This window comes from Nyctibius grandis, chromosome 9 (genome assembly GCF_013368605.1).
Source record: "Nyctibius grandis isolate bNycGra1 chromosome 9, bNycGra1.pri, whole genome shotgun sequence".
Classification (NCBI taxonomy): Eukaryota; Metazoa; Chordata; class Aves; order Nyctibiiformes; family Nyctibiidae; genus Nyctibius; species Nyctibius grandis.
This window is the reverse complement of record NC_090666.1, coordinates 10,934,719-10,957,238: the sequence shown is the minus strand read 5'-3', so window position 1 is coordinate 10,957,238 and position 22,520 is coordinate 10,934,719. Positions and strand designations below refer to the sequence as shown.

At 39.4% G+C, this 22,520-nt stretch overlaps 1 protein-coding gene across 5 annotated transcripts in view; it reads left to right on the top strand.

Moving 5' to 3' along the window:
- The first annotated feature begins 4,142 nt into the window (after nt 1–4,142).
- NBEAL1 (neurobeachin like 1) overlaps nt 4,143–22,520 on the top strand; it is a 91,393-nt gene continuing 73,015 nt past the window's right edge. For 4 of the 5 annotated variants that reach the window (XM_068407857.1, XM_068407854.1, XM_068407858.1 and 1 more), the window contains exons 1-2: nt 4,143–4,227; nt 4,840–5,136. In XM_068407857.1, coding sequence (XP_068263958.1) covers nt 5,086–5,136 — 51 coding nt within the window. In that variant the 5' untranslated portion in view covers nt 4,143–4,227; nt 4,840–5,085. Of the gene's footprint in view, nt 4,228–4,652; nt 5,137–22,520 lie in introns of those variants that run through there. The other variant, XM_068407856.1, reaches the window with a different exon arrangement.

The following is a 22,520-nucleotide window of genomic DNA, read 5'->3' as shown; positions in this document are numbered from 1 at the left end:
AGACCAAAGCATATAAACATATACTATATATTTGGTCTGGAAGAGTGCTTAAGATGTACCCTACACAAGAACATTCCTCACAGCTGCAAACTTAAGGCCTGTGGTAAGGGAGCCTATGCTACAAAAAAGGAGCAGAAGAGATCAAGTCACTGCATGAGCCTTTTACAGCAGGGCATTCATTATATTGAAGGCCTCCTGTAGAAACAAGCTGAAAGGACAGAGAAGGACAAAAACACTCACCATAGACCCAGGCTACCCTGGGGTAAATTCCTTTCTGAATTTAAGTCTGGTGAATGGTTTAACCCTGCATACATGAAAGCAGAGCAGCCAGGGGCCAGAGGGACTTAATGCTATTAGCTGGACCATCACCTCCCAGCTTTAGCTGTGGCCGTCTCCAACACTTTGAAAGAAAGCAACTAAAATCCTTAGATACCAGCTTATGTGTCAAGAGGCAAACAAATTCTTTCCCATTTCCAAATTTTGCAAACAACTAACAAGCCCTGAACTACCTGGGGTACAATGTGAATATGGTGACACAAGGAAGATTAAACACTAATTAAATTTGCTGGCTTATCTAATAGAACAATTGCACGCTCATTTTGTGCAATCATAGCCAGAGAAACTCAAGGCAAGCTGATCTGTGCTACTCTCAACAAAACACTATATCAGAGGCCTTGGCATCTTGCAAGGGCCAGCTTGCTCTTTTCCAATAGCCACACCAAACACAATCTCAGGTTAATTTGGCTTGAATGTCTAGAAACGAGCATCCACAAAGTCCTATTTCTTTACTGACAGCAAAAGGTATTTTGATAGTGGGAGTTTTACACGCAGCTGCCAAGGCCACTTGCTTACTTAGAATGTAAAGATTACTCCTTACTTCTGTGCAAGGGTCTGTTTGTAAACGAAGATGGAAGAGTTGAGAGGCAGGTTCATTTCTAAGCATATTTCAGGTCTTCATTGTTAGTAAACAAAGCATTCACCCTAAGACATCAAGCAAAACCTCAGATAAAAGCTTTGCCATAGACCTAGCTCAGCATAATTTTTGCTGGCCTGGGGCATGATCTCAGTAGAAAGAAGCCTTAGAGCCAAACAACAGGTTCGAGAATATCTGACAGTCAGATACAGATTTTAATCTTTTTCATTTGCTTCTATAGAAAATAAGTATAGCCTAACAAAAGCATTACTATAAGGTGTGTATTTTTTCCTGCCACTTCAGAGGTCCCCAGACTCAAAGCTGCAATCCAATGCAGCCCATTCCTTTGTTGAATCTTTCCATATCCACACCCTTCTCTCCACCCACTCTATTACCTGAACTCGCTGACTGACAAGTTCAGGCCATAGGAAGATGACTGAGTTACTAATATACAACTACTGAAGAGAGATAAAGTACAAAACTACAAGTAATGAACAAAGTATGAGAAACAGCCATTGTTGTAAACAGGCAGTTACCACAAGACATCAGCTAAGGGACAATGAAATACAAATAAACACTGCCTACCTGGCTTTTTAAGGTCCATGAAACAATTGGTACATAATTATGGAAGAGAAAGTGATGAAAAGTCTAATAATCAGCTTTCACAGCTGGATCAATCCATAACACACACATTTTAAAGCACCCATACATAGCTTGTAATGCTTCTTTTTCCATCTTCCTCCATCCTTTGACTTCCATATCCTTAGCTGAGTCTTTATGAAGGTAAGTACACTGAAATATAAATTCATCTAGGAATATACTACACCCATGGGGACAAAGCTATAGCCTACCTTTCTCCACTGACCTCCCTCATTATTGCTCATATTCACACATGAGCAAGAACTTATAGTGAATACTGAATATCTGTCTGTACCAACAGGGAGAGACTAAACTTGCCCTATACCAGTGATGTAAAAGTGATCTACAAGCCACCTTAACAGCTTTACAGTGAGCTACTTGACTTCGGAAAACCTCTAGAAGGTCAGACCAGGAGACCGCTCACCCTGTATGCCACTGGAACTGACTGTCCTCTTGTAAAACACAAATGCTTTACTTTCTCTCCAGAGCACCTATATAAGGCAAGAACTACATACAGAAGCAGCAGTGATTGCCTAGACCTCCTAGGATAACTATGTCACTACAACTTCAGCAGAGTGGAAATGGCTGCTTTATAGTCTGTGAGCATCCTAATTACGTGGGTGGCAGCACTTAACAAGGGAGGAGTCTCCCATTTCTATTGGAATATTTTTTTTGTTGTTTTACTAGAGCCTGTTGCAGGGCTTCTGTATGTGGGAGCAGCTGCTATCCCTTGAAAAAGTCAGTAATGCAAGAAAGCAGAAAGTATCTCAAGGGAGATTGGGGTTTGTACATGGCTTTGCTTGGGCCTGACTTCTTCAAAGGGAGCAAGTTATAAGAAAAGTTTGAAATAGGCTGTTGTTTAGTCTAGAAAAGGCTGTAAGAAGATATGATAAAAATTTGTAACTCAAAAAGCATGCTACAAAGGGCTTCCTTTTCCCATATTACTGTGTAAGGGACAAATAATAATGGTTTGCATCTGCTTCAAAGGTGATGCAGGTTGGCTGTTAGGGAGGAGCTCCTAGCAGTAACTCAAACCCTGAGATAAGTTCCTCGGGGAAGAGGCAGAATCTCTTCTGTTCCTGGAGGCTGTTCAGAGGGGTCCAGGGTGGTTTAAGCACAGCAGATCCTGCCCTGGGGACAGAGCTGGACTCTGAGCTCTTATTTTTTTCTTGATGGAAAAAATTATGTCATAATATCAAGGCAGGAGACTATTGTGGCTAGCAGCAAGTACCAGAGCACGTGTCACACGACTAAAAATAATTTTACAGACTCATTTTTGTCAGTGTCCCTCCATCCGTGCTAGGAACTATGTTTAAATATGGCAGTAAAAGATACTTCTCCCACTCCCGCACTGCTGATCCACATGATACAAGACCGAGCACAGACTAGCCCTTAAATTTCTCCAGGGAATCCTCACTGATCTTCTAAAAGCAAGACAAATATGCAAAGGTATGTTGCAGGGACCAATTTCAGACTCTTGTCTCTGGGCTCTTGGTGACACTTACCCACCCCTAACAATTTTTTATGCATCAGACAATATAATGATATTGCACAGTCAATTCCATTGCAAATGATTTCCAAACTTCACATGAAACCATTGCAGCAGTATGGAAGTCCCCTGCAAAGGAATCAACTGTGCAACAAATGGCAACGGATGCTTCATCACATGAAGCTGTACGAGATTTACCCAGATGAGGAGACTACGCAGTGGCAGAAGGACCAGAGCTGCAGCCAGAGGTTGCAGGGCTATGGTTCTCCTAGCAAACTGGGGAGAAGGCCCAGGTCTCCTTAAATCTCCTTCTCCCTGCTTTAGAGCCTGACACAATATTAATTTCCAGCCCCACTTTCCAAGGGAGCAGACGGACACAGAGGGAAGCCCGTTCTCCCGGGACTGTCCTGCGAGTCCCGCTGAAAGCATCATGTTATTGAAGGAGCAGGAGGAAAGTCCTTTGCTGGAGCGCTGTGCTTTGGGACGGTCATCGTGCTACTGGTATGCTTGGGAAGAGCCACACTAGTCAGCTGGGGAGTGTCTTTTCACATTTCTCCTTTAGAAGACTAACTTATTTTAGGAGCGTTTTCTTAGTCCTCCGCATACGAGGTATGGGATGCTTTGAAGCAGGAGCAGATTGTGTGTATGTCTATACGCACGCTCCCCAGGCTATTCAGCCAGGCCTCTCTGGAGCATACGTACAACACATGTATGTGCCTGGTAACCTTTATCGCTTGTAAAGCTGTGCGGAGGCTGCCCGAGCAGCTCTGTCCCAGGCACTGGGCATGCGGGCCCTCCTACGGCAGTCTCCTCGCGCCGCCTGGCAGGGACCGGCTGCTCCTCAGGTGCGGCGCCGGGGGCTGCGGAGCGGCTCTGCCGCCGGGGCTGGCCGCAGCGGCCCCGGCCCGCCCCGCGGGGCTCCCCCCGCTCCAGCCAGCACCCCCGAGCCGAGGCGTTGCGCCACGGCTCCGGGCAGGCGATGGATCGCGGCCCCGGGCGCTCGGCCGGCGCGTGAGCTGCTGCCCCTGCCCGCAGCCAAGATGGCGCCCGCAGCCTCCTCGCCCCTCGGCGGCGGCCCGGGGCGTGTACCGGAATGCGGGCGGGGCGGGCGATGTGGCGAGGCCCGGCCCCCTCTACCGCCCGGCTGCCGCGCGGCGTTGCCCAGCCGCCAGCCGCCTTGGCTTGGGTAGGCTGCGGGGAGAGGCCGCGGTGGCGCGGGGGAAACTGGGGGAGGCCGAGGGCGCGGGAGGTGGTGGCGCGGGGCAGTTGCTGTTGCCCGGGAGTGGGCGGCGGGGCAGCGCAGGGCTTCTGCCGCGCCCCGCGGGGTCGGGAAGGGCCGCGGCCGGCGTCTCTGCCTTGGGCAGCAGCTAATCTGCGGGAGACGCCGCTGCCTGGGCCCGCCGGGCGCCGGGGCCGGCTGTGGAGCCCGGGGGTGGGGGGGAGTAGGGCGGCGGCTGTCACTGCGGGCCGGAGCCCCGGCGTGCGGGGGACGGCCGTCACCCCCCGGCGGGGAGGTAAGCCGCGTTACCACCGGCCGCCGCCTCTCCCCGCGCCCTCAGGGCTCCGGCGTCCTCTCTCCGTAGCCCTGCTGCTTCCCCTCGCGCTAACTGCCTGCGAAAAAGGGAGCGCGCCACGAAAATTAGAAACCGGACTTCTCCATCTGAGGGGTGATAATGTCAGAGACGAAAGCAATGCGACCTGCCCCCGCGTAATTCCCGAGGCAGTCTGTGCGCTGTAACTACGGATTTGTTTTTTCCTTCCTCCACCAAAGGCCTGAAGGGTCTGTTTTCACTTTCAGAGATTAAAAGCGAAGCAGTGCTGGCGAAGAACGGACATGCTTGACACTTGGCTACAGTTGCTTGTGTTGTGCTACGTTGTTTACCCGAAAAGGAGAGACTGAGACCCTGGTATTTTCATCCTTGACTTCTCGCGTTATGATATAACTGTAATAACAAAGCAAAAACTGCGGAAAGAGCACCTGGGAACTGAGCATGGTAGGATCTTGAACAAAAGTAGCCGGTATCGACGAAGAGGAAGGAAAGGAATGGCATCCCGAGAGAGGCTGTATGAGCTTTGGATGCTCTACTGCAGTAAGGTAAATATTTGGGAGGGGATTGTTTGTGTGTCTTTTTCCTCTTTTGTTTGGAAGTCAGGTGTTTAAAATGTATCTGTAATATCTTTTGACACTTTTTTTTTCTTAGAAGTTGCGTAGACTTGTCTAGCTTCTGTAAGGATATAACTGTACTTAGACTATTTACAACCTCATCTCTTGATTTGCTGTTCAGGTTGGGCTTTTTTGTGTGTGAGGTGTGAATTGCACAGTCTTCATGGCTCAGCTTAAGCAGTTATTGCAGCTGTATATTTTAACTCTGTGAATGCATATCTTCACATAATTCTTTGTTTTGTACGGCCATGGCATTAGGATACATTGTATTCATTTACTTCACCGCTGTCTAGTATTTAGCTTTATACTCAAACTGTTTTCTGTGCAGCTCCAGTTTCATTTAAACTGTATTAGCAAAAGCCTTCCCAAGGAGAAGATTTATTAAGTTACTCCTGAGACTTCTTTTGCTGGTTATCACCATAACATCTAAGTATTCCATTAATAATAATTAATTTCCTTCATCTGGCAGGAAAGTTATTAAAATACTGTCCTGTCTCCATTTGCGTTTCACAGTGTAAAGCAATTAATGTGTTTAAAGCCCAGGACCTAATTGCTGCTGGATGTGCTGAGTATGTACAGATTGGATTGCAGATTATCTAAATAGATAACTGTAAAATAAGGAACATACAAAAAATAACTGTGAAGGTAGGGGAAGGGACTGGCCTACTGTCATACAGGAGCTCAGTGGCAAGGATAGCTTTTGGTGGCTTTATTATCTGCTTTTGTTTTGCCTTTTTGCAGTCTTATGCTTCGTATGTTAACTTTTCAAACCAGTAGCACATTAAGGGTAGAACAAACATTCTCTTGTTCTTCCCAGTTAATTTCTAGAGAAGGCTCATCTCAGGAGCGTAGAATGTGAGATTTTAAGTACAGACCATCTTAATGCAAGTGCACAAAGCAGTGGATGAAGGTTGCACAAAGAAGTCTTAATTGCAGCTTTTCTTAATTTTTGTGTATGTGAGTTTGCAACCCTAATGCTCTATATGTAGTTTAAAATAAAGCTAGTGCAAACATAACAGCATGGTATTACTTCTTACTGCTACCCGCGTGGGTGATCTCTTGGGTTGAAACATACTTGCATAGACCTTTGCCATTTAAACTAATGTAGTAATGCCAGTGGCAGTAGGAAATGGACTAGCACTGGAGGAGATGGATGTTTTGCCAGTGAGTTCATCGATGTGAGAAGGACAAAGACACTTGGAATAGACTCCAAGAATCCAGGCTTTCCTCAGCTTTGGGAGACACAAGGCTGCAGAGATGAGCCAAGCTCTGAATTTCTTTGCCCAGCCAGTCTTTGTCTCTCTTCTCCCTAGTTCTTTATAAAATTCTTTTGTCTGTCTTATACCTTCTCCCCCTTTGCTTGAACCTTTCATTCAGATTGTATGCTTTCCTGTTGTCTGCATGCTAGCAGGAAGTTTGCATAAATAAAGGAGTGCTAGTTAAAACAAGTGCTTTAGATCACTAAGAGGATGTTCAGTTTCTTTATGGGAATGATGTGGACACAGTCTAGTCAGCTCTCAGGTGGTGGAAGATGGACTATTTAAAAAGAAAATCTTTTTATATACTCAGTCTCCATAAGCTGTTGGTTACTTTTTTGGCCTTTTTTTCCTCCAGACCCATATATTAAGGGCACAATTAGGTGGATTCATATATTGATAAGGACTTGTTCTTCAGTAGGAAAAAATATATTTTAAAAATGAAATAGCTTGTCTTCAAAATTTGAAGGCAGCTAGAATGACTCCAAAAAGGGAGTCTTCACTTTTTCAAAAAGTTTTAGGCACAAACCTGTTTTTTCCTTCTCTCTCTCTCTCTCTCTCTCTCCCTCCCCCTCCTGGTTCAGGTTAAAATGGTATCTCATTCTGTTTGAGGCAGGCATCCAGCATGACAGTGTTTCATCTTGGATTAAATTTGGTGAAGTTAAGAGCAACTGAAGAAACTTGGTCTTAGGATGTAAAATGTTGTGAAGCCTTAATGTAAATTAGATTGTTCAGTCATGTATTGAAAACATCTGTGTGCTGTACTTTGTTTTCCTCAGAGCATCTAGCATAATGGGAAAGCATAGCAATAAATGATCACCAGTGACAGGATACAGTGGTTTAGGAAGAAGTCTCTTTATACCTGGGATTGCCCAGTGAAGTGTAGTATCATACCATGTGTGTTGCACTGTCATGACTTTGTTGTGGCTGACACCCTGGGAAAGAAAGCTAGGCAATTTCTCCGAACTACAAAAACTGCTGGAGAGTCACAGTTGAGTAAGGTGAGAACTTGTTGCGCCACAAATCCCAAATATGTGCTTTTAGCTTTTGCAGCCTTGTTAGCTAAAGAAACAGTGAAATCCAAACTTCTTTAGTGTGATGCTTCAGATTGTTGCTAATAAGTAGTCTTGTTTGTCCTGCATTTTTTTAGATAATCAGGTCCTTCATGATACTATGTTAAATACAGCACCCTGTGCTACAGCAGCAAGGCTTTTCACAGCTTTGAAGTGATGGATAAATGCTGTGTTACTATCTTACCATCTATCCTGGGTCATGACTCTTGTTCTTTGTGATCACTTGACATCTCTGTCAGTGTCAGGTGTCAGTTGCAACAACTAATTTTGTGCAAAGTAATGTTAGGAAGGCATTTCTCTATTTTCATTGCCACTTGTGGATTTTAGCAATTGGAGATTTGGGCAGACAGCAGCATGTAACTATGATTTCTGCAGAAGCGGTCTTTGGATGACACTATGTTTGAGGTGTTTTTTTTTTTCTTAAAATTATGTTTGAGTGTCTGCGAAAGTTCATTTTTAGTTGTTTTTTTATCTGTCAGTTTCTAATCTAAGGTTGGGGTTTGGTTTTGGATTTTTTTTTTCTGCTTCTGTTCTCCTAAAAGCTATCCTGTAGGGCAGTAGCTAGAAAGCTGCAGATTACAGTATACTGTTTAAGATGCCTAATGAAAGTAGTAGCCACACATGATTTATGATGCTTCTGGTGTTGCATGGAAGCAGTTTAAAAATTCATTAGATTTAGTGAAGCTTAGATTTGAGTCACTGGGGTTGTATAATAGCATTGTATTGTTAATAGTTTGAGCTGTTTCTGCCTTGAGTGGTTTTTTTGTTGTTGTGATTTCTCTTTTTTTAAAATGATGATGTCAAACTTTCTCCAAAGAAAGCATTGTTAAGGATGCAGCTTGCTGGCATGGTTTTTGGTGATTTTCAGTTAATTTTTTTTTTCCTGTTTAATTCTCTGTTAATCTGCAATGCTGTTATTCGCTTGAATATTGATATGGATGTAAGCTGCTGTCCTCTCATCCAAATGTAGGAATGTGTGCATTTTAAGGTAATTGAATTATATGTAGAATAGGTAACACAGGTGATTTCTATAGAAGTCACTAGGAAAAATTTTCTCCAGTAGGCTAGGCAGAGAATGGTAGTATCAAGCATATTGATTATCAGATCAAAGCCTTCAATAAAACCTCCACAGGAACATGAAACACTTCTTATGTAAGTGAATATGCAGCAGATATCTCAAAATGCTTTACTAATGTAAATGTACGGCAGGAGAGGAGCTCTATTGGGTGAATTGAAGTAGTCTGGGAAAAGCACATGCTTTCATGTGTGTCTGTGACCTTTTCATGTTCATGTGACTGAGGTAATCTCTGCCGGTTTTGCCTTGTAGCCTTAGACCAGCATGGCTGTAATATTACTGTTGTAATTTCTTAGATGTTAATTATGTATCAGTATGGAAAATTAATTCATGTTTTATAATCCTCTGAAGTAACTGTTACTGCAGATTCAAATTAAAGAGATTCAACCTCTGTCTTACCTGTGAGATTTTGACTGTGTATTTCATCTCCTCCAGTTGTTCTGGTAGGTATTTCAGACTCTTAGAGATAAAGCATGTCAGGATTTCTAATATTTTTAATTTTACTCAGGAAGTGATCAGATACTCTTTTATATGGAAAGAGATTTTTCTTCTCAAGCAAAAAAAAAAATCTCCAATTGCCTTCAGGAGGGGTTTCAAAGGCATAAATGAAGGCACTCAGCTGCCATATGCACCTCAGAAAATCTTCTGTTTTCATTGTATTACACTGGTTCTGAGCTGCTTCTTACCCTCTCGTCTTCAGTAAAGCCCTGACTTCATTTAAACACTGCCTTATCTTGTAGGTGATATAATAGTTTGAAGGGAAAGCTGTGTGTTTGTTCTTCAGCCAGCTTCTAGCCTGTGCTTCACATTTCAGAGGGAACATTCAATGTTTGTGTCGTTAATACAGTAGGGACTGTGTGTTAGCAGTTGTAAACCTAATCATAATGTTCTGGTCTTTACTAATGCAGATAGCTGAGACAATCACTTACCTTGCTGTGTTAAGAGCAGAAGACTGGTGAATAAGCTGTCATCTTAAATGTGCTTTCTTATGTTGTGCTGTAATTCTTGTTTGTTTTTACAAAATCTGATAGTATTGAGATAAATGCGTTGTAGTTTTCTCTCTGGCATGGTGAGGGATATCTATATATTATAAATATCTTCTCATTTAATATTGTAGCATAGTGGTACTTGTTTATAGGAGAGCATTTTCTAGTAATAGATTAAAAGCTGGACAGAAAAAACATGAAATGTGACTATATGCATTATCCTAAAATGTCCTAAAGTGGTTAAAATTCCGTTACTTTGAGTTACTTTTTCCATATCTGAGGTCCTTATAGGCTGCCTTACAGGAATCAGAAGACGACTTGAATGAGAAAATAAGTGGTTTTGGGAGAAATGACGATTTCTATGTTAGTCAGGAGCAGATCACTGTGATTAGTGAAGTGCTACAAACTGTGGTGTGCTAGCAGTGCTAGGTTTTCTGTGATTACGTGGCTGTCTCTACGATTGGAAGACCATTGCAATGCAAATACTTAGAAGGTGAAACTTCAACATAGAAACATTTGCATTTAATTGGCTTGAGTTAAACTTACCTTCGCATCATGAGGACTAAACAGGTCATTTAAATTAATGTGTAGTCTGTGCTGTAAGCGAGAAGAGTCTGTGAAAGAGACTGATGTCCATTCATTCACTGTTCCCATGTCTTAATCCTAACATACTATATAGAATTGAGATAAATTTGACCTTGAGTTGTGAGAATAAATTTATGTGCCTTTGGATCCTTTCAAGCATGTGCTCCTTGGGGGAGTCCTGATAGCCTCAGCCACGTTGTGTTGGGCCAAAACTAACATAAAAAGAAGGCGATCCTGATAGTCAAAAAAGTTGGCTTGGAGCAGGAACATACCAGTTTTCTCAGTGTGTGATGCTATGGCCTTGCTAAGCTGACCTACTAACTGTCTGTGACTGACAAAAGGGGTCCTGCTGTATTGTCAGCATCCCTTCACTACTGTTTTACAAAGTACTGCCTCCCAGACAATATTTTGTAGTTCAATTGAATCCCTCAGTCACCTGCATCAAAAGATAGGGGCATTTGATGTGATGTTCAGCAAGTGACAGCAAATTTATACCTTCTGGAAGAGTATTATGAAATTACAAGGAATGGTTCATCGATTTGTATTAAATAATGTAAGTTTTTGCTTCTAGGAAGTTTTAAACCTCTGTCCCTGTATAAAATTGGAAGAGTATTTGTAAATAAACTAAAGTTTATGATCAGATCAGCTTTTAGACATGACTGTTGTAGGGCTGCATAAAGCAGTATGGTTGAACTGAATTCGTTCAGCTAAATGATGTTGTGGTTGTTTCTCAAAGAAATGTGGTTTTAGCAAAATAATGCTTAGTTGTGGTGAGATGTGTGTAATTCAACAAGAATATAATCTTTGACATTAAACTGTAAGCCCCATGTGAAACGCTGACCTTTGCATCCCAAATATGATCTCATCCTGACTTAGCTTGCACTTGCCTTCCTTCTTGTGCAATTGCTGATATGTCAGTGATTCATATCAGATCACTATATATTGCCTTTGTTATATGCAATAAAGTATTCAGCTTAGTGCTAGACAAATGCTTGAGCAAACCAAATGTTCACTACAAGTAGTTTTTCATAAGTCACTGTCGTGTAAATTCATGCCTCTGCTAAAACTAGTGAGTGAAAATTTAGTAAACAATTGCTATGTAAAATACCTTTTCTGCAGATTGTTTTAAATAAATCTCTGCATTCTGAGAGAGTGTAACTTGTAAAAGAGCATGTCACATGTCACTTGTGGCCATGTGTTGGTAAAAATGTCTTTTTTCTGTCTTTTTTTATGAGATGCTGAACTAAGAATGGATACAGATAAGCAAGAACAGTTGGTCTTCAATTTACTGTGCTAATTAAAGAGATGTCTCATAGTCCAAGAACTAACATAATTCTGATATTTACAAATGTAGAACTTTTCATATAAATAACTGATGTGTATATACAAGACATTAGTCTCTTAACTTATAGTAGCCATTACCTACCTTAATTATGGACCAAGATGACCTTGTACTGATGGTTGTCCAGACACAGAGCAGGGACTCTGCCACAGAGAATGCAGACTTTAGGTTGAAATGAGACAGCAGATAAATCTAAACAGAGACGTAAGAAAACCATAACATTTTGCAAGCTACAGAGAAATTATTTTTGTTTCTTATCATTCTATAATATATTTGGCAATACATATACGTAGCCACTACTTTTAGATAAAGAAGCATCTGAGGTTTGTCCATGCTTTTGCTGTAAGATTCAGGGTTTTACTGGTCTCCAGCATGAGGTTTAAATTCCTACGTGTCCACAGGTTTGTGGATTAGTGCTTTACAGAATTAATGAGAAACACGCAGTTCTGACCATACCAACAAATGTATTTCAGATCAAGCTTTTACTGAAATGAAAGGATCAAGTGTCTCTTAAATGGAATGATTTATCACAAAGCTAGAAACACAGGCTTCTGGTTCTGTGTGTTGATGTACTAATATAAGAGCGAATTTAACAAACACTGGGCTGTTGTGTGGTATCTGAGTTACGGCACTTTTAAGTTGCTCGTCTGGTTCAGATCCAGGGATAGCATGCATCCTGATAAAAGAATATTGCAGAATCAACTCAGATATGCAGTATGTTTGTGCTGTAATACGGAAGTGGGAGAAAGACTTGCCAGCTGCCCATTGAACAGCATTGTAGCTTAATGCCTGAATCCAAATGTTGTCAATAGATACTGTTAAAATATTTACAGGCTTCAGAAAGGTTTAACAGCTGCCATAGAAGAGAGAAGAGCTTCTTTAATTACTGAGCTTTTCTTGATGAAAGAAATATATATAAGAAGGAAAAAAAACCATGAAAACACGCACATGTCTTGACAGTACAGATAAGCATCTTATTTTTTTAAAAAAGTCACTTGTTCAGGTAACTTTTCCAATTTATCTTCTAGTAAATGGGAGATTGCAGTAGAGGAGGATGGGAGATACAACAGAAAACACCAAGAAAAGAAAACTATACTTGATTATTCTCATCATAAACACTGTTTTAACTTTGATGTCTCACTAAGGCTCCTTCATGCATCTGCATATCTAAACATTAGTGATGACATTTCTGTGCTGATAAAATGTTTATTTGTGTTTATGCTTTCTCTGATATTTAAAGCATTTATGATAATCTGTTTGTCTGATCTGTGATGGAGGACTGCATGTACCTATAGTAAGCAACAGGAATAAGTGGTGTTAAATAATTGTTTAGCCATTGAGTAACACTGCTAACTATGGCTGTGTAAAATTAGGAATTAGATTTAACTGCAAGAATGGCTAATTATACTAGTATCTAAAAGCAGACCATATTTTAAAACAGTGAGGATATTTAAGAGGTTAAATTCCAAAGGCTTTAAAGGCTTTGAATGCTTTGTCTGCAGGACATTGAGGAAGGCACAAACAAAACCTCAAAATAAATTCATGGTTAAATAGCACAAAGAGAGAATAAAATAAAAGCAGATGCTAAACCTTTAATTATCTAATAGATAGCAATTTATCATAGAAAATACACTTTTATTTAAATAGCCAGTCCTAGTAATTCTGGATTTTGGACTGAAGGTTGTGAGGGGGATAGGGATGAAGACAAATCTTTGAGGACGTTTTCCTGAAGTCTGAATGAAAACAGTGAATGAGTTTGCATTTAATTACTAATGTAAGGAGAATTGGTACTCTTTATATTGTCAATTATCATTCACCAGAATCTGCCTAAGAACCTATAGGAGTATCCCATAGGACGTTTAAAAACTAACAAGGAAGCGAAGGCAGAGGTTGAAAACGTGTCACTCACATTGGAAAGAAGACTTTAGCATTAATGCCAGAAATGTCTGTAAAAAGCAAAGTGAAAATGAAGCAGTTTGAGTTTGACTCCTTTAATAAGATAGCAAGATTATTCTTTTAATGTTATTAATAATTTTAGGAAAACATCATACCTTCATATGGTTTACTGCCAGTTTTCACTTGCAATGTGGAAGGAGAATTTAGGAACTGAAAAGAAGTTTTAAAAGTTATTGAAACTTCTTATTCTAAAAGCATCATGCAAAAAGAGTAAATGCTTGGCATCTGTGGGAGAGTGATTGGAAATGTTAACTGTCAATATGTGTGGGGCATCAGCCCAGAGTTTCCAGTGATGTAATCCTCGTAAGTTTTGTAGAAAGTGGTTGTGGATGCAGGCTGCTTGTTTAAGTCGCCTTACCAACTCTGTCAACAAATGTTTGGCTAATACATTCAATTATATAAAACTTGGTATTCATTTACCTGTGCTTTTGCTCAACTTAGGACTGGCTGGAATGAAGTTTTCTGGATAAATGACTGGAGCTTCATGGGAACTGTAGGCTAAATGGTTTAGCATGTTCTGAGAAGCAGGGAGGGAAAAGGTTTTATTTGATGTTCCTGAATTATTTTTTTTAAAATAACAATTTTGATTAGGTCTGTAGTGTTCACATGCTTTCAAGGGCAAGCTTGGAATTTGGGAGAGAAAATAATATGATGAGAAGGATGATCCTTTAATATTTGTTGTGTATAATAACCTAAAATACAAAAAAAGTCTCAAAAATGGCAAGGAGTACAGTGGCTCAGGTATGACTGCATACAGGTTTTTTTCCACAGGACCCTGCATCATTCACTGTACTGGATGGGCAAAGCTCTTGGGAATAAAGCAGGGTATAGAGAACAAGGGTGTTATTTGCAGAAATCTGACCTCATTATTTACCTGTGATAATCATTCAAAAACTGTACCAGCAGAAATGCAATGGATGCCGAAGAGCAGTTGCACAAGTAACACAAATTCTGCTATGTCCTAGTTTTCGAGTCTTTGATTTTTTTAAGGGTGCTTTTGAAAAATGGATTTAGGGGTTTTTTTATACCTTCAGTGTATAGTTCAGCTGCAGTACAATGTTAATGTAAGGCCTGATGAGGTTGAGGAGACAAAAACAAACATTTAAATCCATAGCTAAAGAAATAAAAATTTGCTTCAGTTAAATTCGGTGTAATCACATGACACTTTGAAGCAAATGCAGCTTTTTTGATAAGCTGTACATAAGTTCTCAGCCTTTTTTATCTGCTGAAAGACTTGACAATATTTAGCCATTGATATGGTGAAATAATAGGTTGATGTTCTTACTGTTGTAGCACCATCCTGCTTCCTTTCAGTCTCTCTGTGTTAAACTTTTATTGTCACTTGTATCGCACTGAAAGTTGGAAAATTGATGGGCCAAAAGCTGGCTTTGTGTGAGGTGTTGCTAAAACTCAGCCCTCTTCTCATATAAAATGGTGGCATAACTTCGAGTTCCAAAGCAATCAAGCGTTAAACTCTAAACCCTTCCGAAGCTATAGTTTGAATTTTCATTACAGTCAGGCTTATCTTGACACTGTAGACTTTTGACATGATGTTATTTTAGTTGCCTTTGAATGACTTTGGACGCTTCTTATTCCCTTAGGCTTAAAATACGGCTTCCAGCTTTTACTACTCTTGGTTTGTTACGTAACTTTGGTGGGAAAAGTGAATGTTAATAGAATGTAATATGTCATGGTATGGTAAATTCCTGGTAAGTGAACTCTGGAGTGGACTCTGGAAGGATGAAATACTGTATGCCAGCTTGTGTGTGGAACTTGCCTAGTCGTACTTTCTATCAAATGTGAAGATATTAAAATCTGAGTCCAGATGAACTAGATTCATCTCATGGATGGCATCAGTCACATGTCAGTTCCAAACTACAAGGCTGTAATTGTATTGTCATTCAAAAACAACAACAAAGAAAAGAGCAAGAGAAAGAAAAATAGAGGCATTACTTCCATTTTAATAAGAAAACTCTTTCATTTTGTTTTTCCAGTTTTGTTGGGGATCTGAAGTAGAAAGGAAATCGAGTAACAGCTCTCAGATAATTGTCTTTTTTGTTAACCTAAGGCATTAGTGGAAGATTATATTTATTTTTCTTGGTTTGAAAAGAGAAGAAATATATTAGCTCTGACTTCTAATGTTTGTGACCTAAATTTTATCATGATTGACGGCTGTAGGTTTATCTTGGTATAAATCTCTATTCTAAATGGAATTTTTAAACTTGTAACAAAATAGTTGTTTCTATCGTGATTCATTGCACCTCCCCTTTATAAAACAAAACACACTCCCTTTTCCTTTTAATTCCAGAAATGGAACAGAATGCTTGTGTGAATTTTGAAAAAGGAGGTTTATGATTATTTGCCAGGAGCCTTTCTTTTGGATCAACAGCAGATTAAAATTAAAAGTTGTGCCCAGAGGTGATTCCCTTCATAATTAGAATTGATTGATTGAATTTATCAAGGCAATTTGGCCAGTTTAGAAGGGTTTATAATGAAGTTTTTTATTAGTTCTAACTGTAGTTTGCTGCTATAACGAAGCTTTTCAGGTTTTATTTTGGCATTTTACAGATTTGAAAGGTTCACAAAAAGCATAAGCACTTCGACATATTTCAGAATAAAGGCTGCTAGGAGATCTCATGCTGAAAATGTTGCCTTTTATATCTGAAAACATCAAGAGGAAAAAGCTCCCTTAAAACAAACCTGCTAATCCCCCAATGCTAGTTTATTTCAAACAGTGTTGAGAAATGTTCTACAATTCTGCATTATGCAGACTACTTCAATTAGTTTTAAGACTATTAAACTCACCGGTGATCTAAAGGCAGTATTTCATGTTTAATTTTTTAATGTTACTTTTTGTAGGTCTAATTCAGACTTAAAACCAAGGGATCATTCTTATTTTAAATGTAATGCTTGGGGATGGGGGATTAGTTACTATAATATCAGTGCCAGTGAGATTTTATGGTAGTGCTTCTAGGCTGAAACCCACTTTGAAGGCTGACTGACTGCTACGCACCGTAGGCAGACCAGGCTGGCTATTTTATGGCTGCATGTTAAATTTAACGACTTCAAAGGACTGTCTTGTCAGACGAGTCAGGCTTGTCTGACAGTTGGACTCTGAACTGCCCTGCCGGGAATTTTTGCCTTTAGAGCGTGGAATGCGACACTGCAAATAGCCTCGGGTGGATCCAGCTTTTGTTTTTAGCAACTAATACTTCCTGGATGCAGCTATAAAAATTGCACTGAGCTTTGCCCTTCTCCTTGCGTCTGTTTGCTTGAAGCCTTAGTAGAAGTGGAAGTTACTGTTAAATCTAAAAGCAACACATGTATAAATACATAAATAGTGTCGATTTGAAACCTTGGGTAAATGTGCCTGTAATTCCACAGGCACAGGTCTAAAGACTTTTAGCGGGAGGACTTCAATGTCAGTTTTGTGTAAAATGTTGCCATTTAACTTGGAGTAAGCTCTAAGAGTTCAATACTACCTGGCTTGTTATGAGTTTAAAAATGCTATTAGTGGTGCAAAAAATTCTTCTTATTGACCTTGCGTATGCAAACCAGTTACTGAAAAAAAAGACTGGATTAGAACATATCTGTCATTCATTTCATCACTCTTCGTAAAGAGTAGAGAAAGCTATTGCAGTTTCTAGATAATTTATTATATCAAAGACAAGACCCTGTCCCAAGTTAGTATAGATTTTGGTTATAGTTTCTTTTCACTTCATTGCCTTAGAGAATGTCATATCTGTCAAAAGGGCATTAGACTAGTCCTCCTCTCCGCTATTGGCTTTGTTTCAGTGTTGTTAAAAGCTAAAGTTGGTGTTAGCGTTCATTGCTTGTTTCCCAGTTACACCAAGTCTAAGGATGGCCTTGCTAGAGTTTATATGTATATATTGAAACGGTTAAAATGTTAGACTTCATGGGGAAACTTGCTAATTTTTTGGCAGTGCTTAGCCACAGTATTGCTATGCATACTGTAGACCAGTAGAATGGTTTTATTTAGCAACTTTTTTCTTTCTAGCATTGTACTAACTGTGTTGGTAAAGAAAAACAAAAGCCCTCTTCTGGATGTTTTGTGTTTTTTTTGGTGTGGTGTTTTATGGGTTTGGGTTTTTTTTTTTTTTAGGTACCTGTTATACCTATAACACCATACTGCTCAGGCCTGGCAGTCTTTCTTTTTAAAGTGTGAAGAGCTATGACAACTATTATTGTGCTGAGAGGATCTTGTGAAAATGGAGGCCTAAAAGGTCGTGTGTTGTTTTGCTGGTTTTTTTTGGTTTTGTTTTTAAAAAGAAAACCAGAAGTATTTAAGGAAGGGAAGGAACAAGGAAGTATTTTCACTTTACGGTGCTCTAAGCTACCTTTGATTTAATAGGCTTAAAATACTTTTTTTTTCGTTACTGCAGATGAATGACTGTTGCTATAGCAGTTTCACAGGCCTTCATTACAATATGTTGAGCTCAGAAGCCTAGGCTTAGGCTCTGCAGATTTGTGGCTTGCTTTGTAATTATCAGCTAAAGGGCTTTTTACTTCTCTCTTTTTAAGATTCGCACATATCCTTACAATGGTGCCCTTAACGTAGCCTTGTTAAAACTCTGGTTGTTTCAGTTTATCACTATGAAGAGAAATGGCTAACTTAAGTTGGATTTTAGCTTCTGGGAATTTCAAGCCTTGGAAAAATTATCTAGAAGATAAAGTTTTAAGACATGCAGTTTTTATATATGAATTATTACTCAAGTAAGATACAGAAATTTGTCTTGCACAAAAGCTAGGCAAGTTTCAGGTAAATAAATGAAATGCTTGTGACTTAGAAATCTGCAAGGTTTCTAAAATCAACATTTTCTTATCTTCTAGTGATTGGAAAGTTGTAACTAGTGAAAGGTGTTTTATTATCACATACAGCTTCTTTCTGCTTTTACTGCTGTTGTACAAATCAAAAATTTCCTTCTGCATTCCTTGCTGATCTCCCAGGTCACATCTGCAGAGTGTGTGTGGCGGGGCTGGGGGAAGAATACCAATCTAAAATTGGTTTATGACAGTTTGTCCTTGTGGTGTATTACCAAAACATACATTGCTTTGTAAGCTGTGCTTTAAAAGCACGGTGCAGCTTCAGCCAGAACTGTGGAAAACAATTTGGAGCTGTTGTCTGATGTACAGCCTCCAGCTACCTGTCTGCAGAATGACAACAAAAGGGTAATTATGAAAGTGAGGAACAGGAGAATATATGCCATAGGTTTCACTGCTTTTGCTGGTAATTAGGCTTTTGAGTATTTAAGATGCTTTATTATGGTCTGACTAAGTTACAGTGCTTCCTTAGGAGAACTGCAGATATAATGGAGTAGCTAACAACTATAGTGAGTCAGTTGGAGCCGGGCTTGCAATTCAGTGATTTGTTGCTCTCAGCAGCAACACAGATCTGAAGTATTGCCATACCCATGGCATGCAATCTTCTGCCGTGTGGTAACACAGATATTTGTCAGATTGCAACAGGTACTGGCTTGGAAAGTTCATCTGGTGTTGAAGAACACAAATGTATTCATGTTAAAATTAGGTCAATTTGTGTTCTGCTCTTAGTGTGGTTTACCACTTCTGTCCTGAGAACACAAAGGATAGTTGAAAAGGTGGATGGGAAGAGAACTCAACAGAAATAAATTCTAAAATCCACTGGATTTAAACTTCTGATAAAACAGCAGCAGCTGACCTCAAAAAAAAATTTCAGTTCAAGATAAAGAAGATGCTGAGTAGGATAATTGCAGAGTACATGGTGCACAGCTGATACCCATTACTACTGTCTCTTTTTATTATGAAATTAAAGTTTTAAACCAATGTAAAAAGACAGTTTTTCTTCTAAACCATCACACTTCTGGTGGTTTGGGAAAATATAAGATGCATTTGAAATGTGTAGGCTGGTCTTCAGAAAGGTATGTGTTTAGCTATGTTTTAGGAATGGACATTTTGGTGTAATTTGCTGTGGGTAACGTTTACCATTGTAAGTTTCCTTTCTTAAAACTGCTTCAGTAAAATTTAGATTTCTTGCAGCTTTCAGCAGGTGACTGGTGTATGGGGTCTGGGCTGATTGCTGCTAATAAAGAAAAACGAAGACCTGGGCCAGATTCAAAGTTTGAAAGCTGTTTTTAACTTCTGTTGCTAACATCTTTGAAATAACTTATATGTCCTAATTTGTAGCAAAACTGTTAAATATTGGGTCACTTTTTCCTGCAATGATGTACTCCTAGTTCGTAATTCTTCATTTTGTTTGTTTCTGGAAAGGTGGCATACTTCTATTAGGTGGTTTATAATGGTGATTTATTTCTTAGTGTTTGTATGTAGATTCAGTTGCTAAGTGATCTTGTTTACTTTTTTGCCTTGGTCATTTTTTTTCCCCCCCAAGTGGTGTTGAGTTACTGCTGTTGCTTGGATGGAAGTCTCTAGATTTGACTCAGAATGAGTCAACTATTGTGTAAGCTATTTCCTACTGGCACATACCAGTAGTGTTACCTGGTATTTTGATATCAAAGCTGATTATTTTAATAACTTGGAATAATATATAATTAATTGTCTGGCAAGGGACTGAGGTAGAAGGGAGCTGGGTTAAAGAGTGTGCTGCGGATAATGATCAAACATTACTGCAGTTCTTGTTTTTTACCAGAGTTGGGAAGAGTTTTAGTGGCAAAGTGAATTGAACAGTATGTGTACTACAGGTAAACTAAAAGTTTTGGCCTTTTATAACATGTGGCCTACTCATGTCATCTACTTAATTGCTTTTTCTTGCATTTTTTGTCTGCCAATGTTCTCTCTTACTGCTAGTCTGCATGGATAGCCTTGCAAAGGCATTACAGTTTGAGGATAAGGAGGTTCAATTTAATCTTAAGCTTAAAGCTGACTTCGGCTATATCATTGAAAAGGAGTAAGCAGACGTTTAACCTGATTTTGTCTTTTGTCCTCCTCTTCCCCTTCTCTCATCCATAACCTTTTGTTAAAGCAACTTTAATTAATTAATAAAGTCAGATAATTATGTTATTTGCACAGCTTCCTTCATGGTACATGACCAAGAAAAACTGAGTTTTCTTAAAAAAGTTTACTGTCAATAACTAGCGATAAGCCTCAGCTGTGTCAACAAATTATTTTAATTTTAGAATACAAATAGAATCAATTTAGTAATTCATGTTATATTTCAAGGAGAAACTTGCTCATACCAAGAAAAAACAAAGCAGTTCGTTCAAGAGGGAAAAAAAGTTAAACAGGTTCAGTTTTTGCACATGCGTGGGCATTATCATTGGAGCCATGGACACATACATATGGTAAAGTTCCTGTTGGTTACTTTGCCGTGGATGCTCTTGCTTTGTACTTTGTAGCATGAGCTATATTGTGATTGCTAAAATCATATCCTGATTTTCCTCATCTTTATGATCCTGTAAAATAGCTTGCATGTGGCTAAAATAGCTTGCTGTGAATTACAAGAAAATTAAAGCTTTAAGTATGCGAACATTTTTAAAAGCCATAATGTCTGAAGACAGCATCTTCTACTTCTAGCTCATTCTTTTAGGATATTAGTGAGTCTTACCTCTTGCCCATCTTTTTGGTTTGATTTTGAAAGTGTTTGATCTCTGAACCTGAGAAACGTGTATTCTATAATCACCTGGTTGAGATAATATGTCAACCTCTGTAACTTAAACCAGTAGTGTGGAAACCTTGAATTTATTCTTTATCTCAATGGCTTCCTTCATTCTGTGTTGCAGTTTCATCTTGAGGACAATTAATAGGTGTCTGTTTAAGATAACTTAACTTCAAGACAATTAATAGATGTGTGTTTAAGATACCTTACAGGACATAATATTTTTTGACAAATTTTTAACAGAAAAAGAAAGGGAGCGATGACTTAAAAAAGAAAAACATTGAAAGGGGAATAAAAGCAGAGATGAGGAGAAGAAAGATGATGAAGGAGGGAGAGATTAGGAATGAAGTGGAAGAAGGGGAAATAGGACAATTAGGAAAAAGGAACAAGAAAATGCAGTAAAGGTGTGGAAGCAAATGATCAGACAAGATATGCATCTAGCTGGGGGTTTTATTTGACACCTATTGTCACAGTATCTGAACACATTTCATATATAATTAATAGTGATAGTGAAGTAAATTGTGTCTGAGTGTTTCTGACATTTCTTGATTGAGGTAGAGGGGTCTCCGGGGTACGGGGAAGGGTAAAGTCCAGAACAAGAAGGGGATTCCCATGCTTTATAACTCCTATACTTGCTGTGGAACGATGCTCTGAGAAGAGTTTTGCAGCACTTCAGATTCTGGATTTCCATTTTTTTTTTTTATTCTGATTGTTTTTTTTTTTCTCCCCTGGGAGGCTCTTTTGCTGGTAGCTATTTTGCACTGACAGGACTATGTGTGTCAGTCTTGGTAACTCTTTCTTTTACATTGACAATGCCCCAGAATACTGTGTGTGTTAGTTATTCACAGATTGCTCCTTGGTCTTAACACTGCAGGAAAATAATCTGCTATTTTGGAACATCTATGGTAATACAAAGCAAAAGGGAGGAGATGCAGAAAAGGAAAAAGAGAAGGATGAACAAAAAGTTTAAAGCTTCTGCAAAAATTTATAAATTCTGGAGTAGATTTAGAAATAATTTAAAATCTCTAATACTTTAGGCAAATATTTCAAAGTTATTTTGAAAATTATTTATAACATAGCATGTGGGACTGCATGGATGTGTATTAATGGACGTGACTGTACAGTCCTTGTGGAGGAATATGTTAGCTATGTTCTGGCAGCTTGCTTTTGAAAATTAAGCAGTTTGACTTCTAGTGTGAGACTATCTCAAATGGCATATTTTAATAGAATTTTTCTGTGCTGGTTTGTGGTGGTCTAGTCTCTGTCCTCCCTGCTGGCACAGAACCCAGCCCTGAGGAACTGCTGGTCAAGAAGAGAGTCTGTCTGCTCTACTAAGAACAAGAAGGAAGCCTAAATTTAAATTCCTATCTGTTTTATAGATATCTGGTATACAAGTCACAGGCTCTGCATTGTCTCTTGGAGCACTTCAT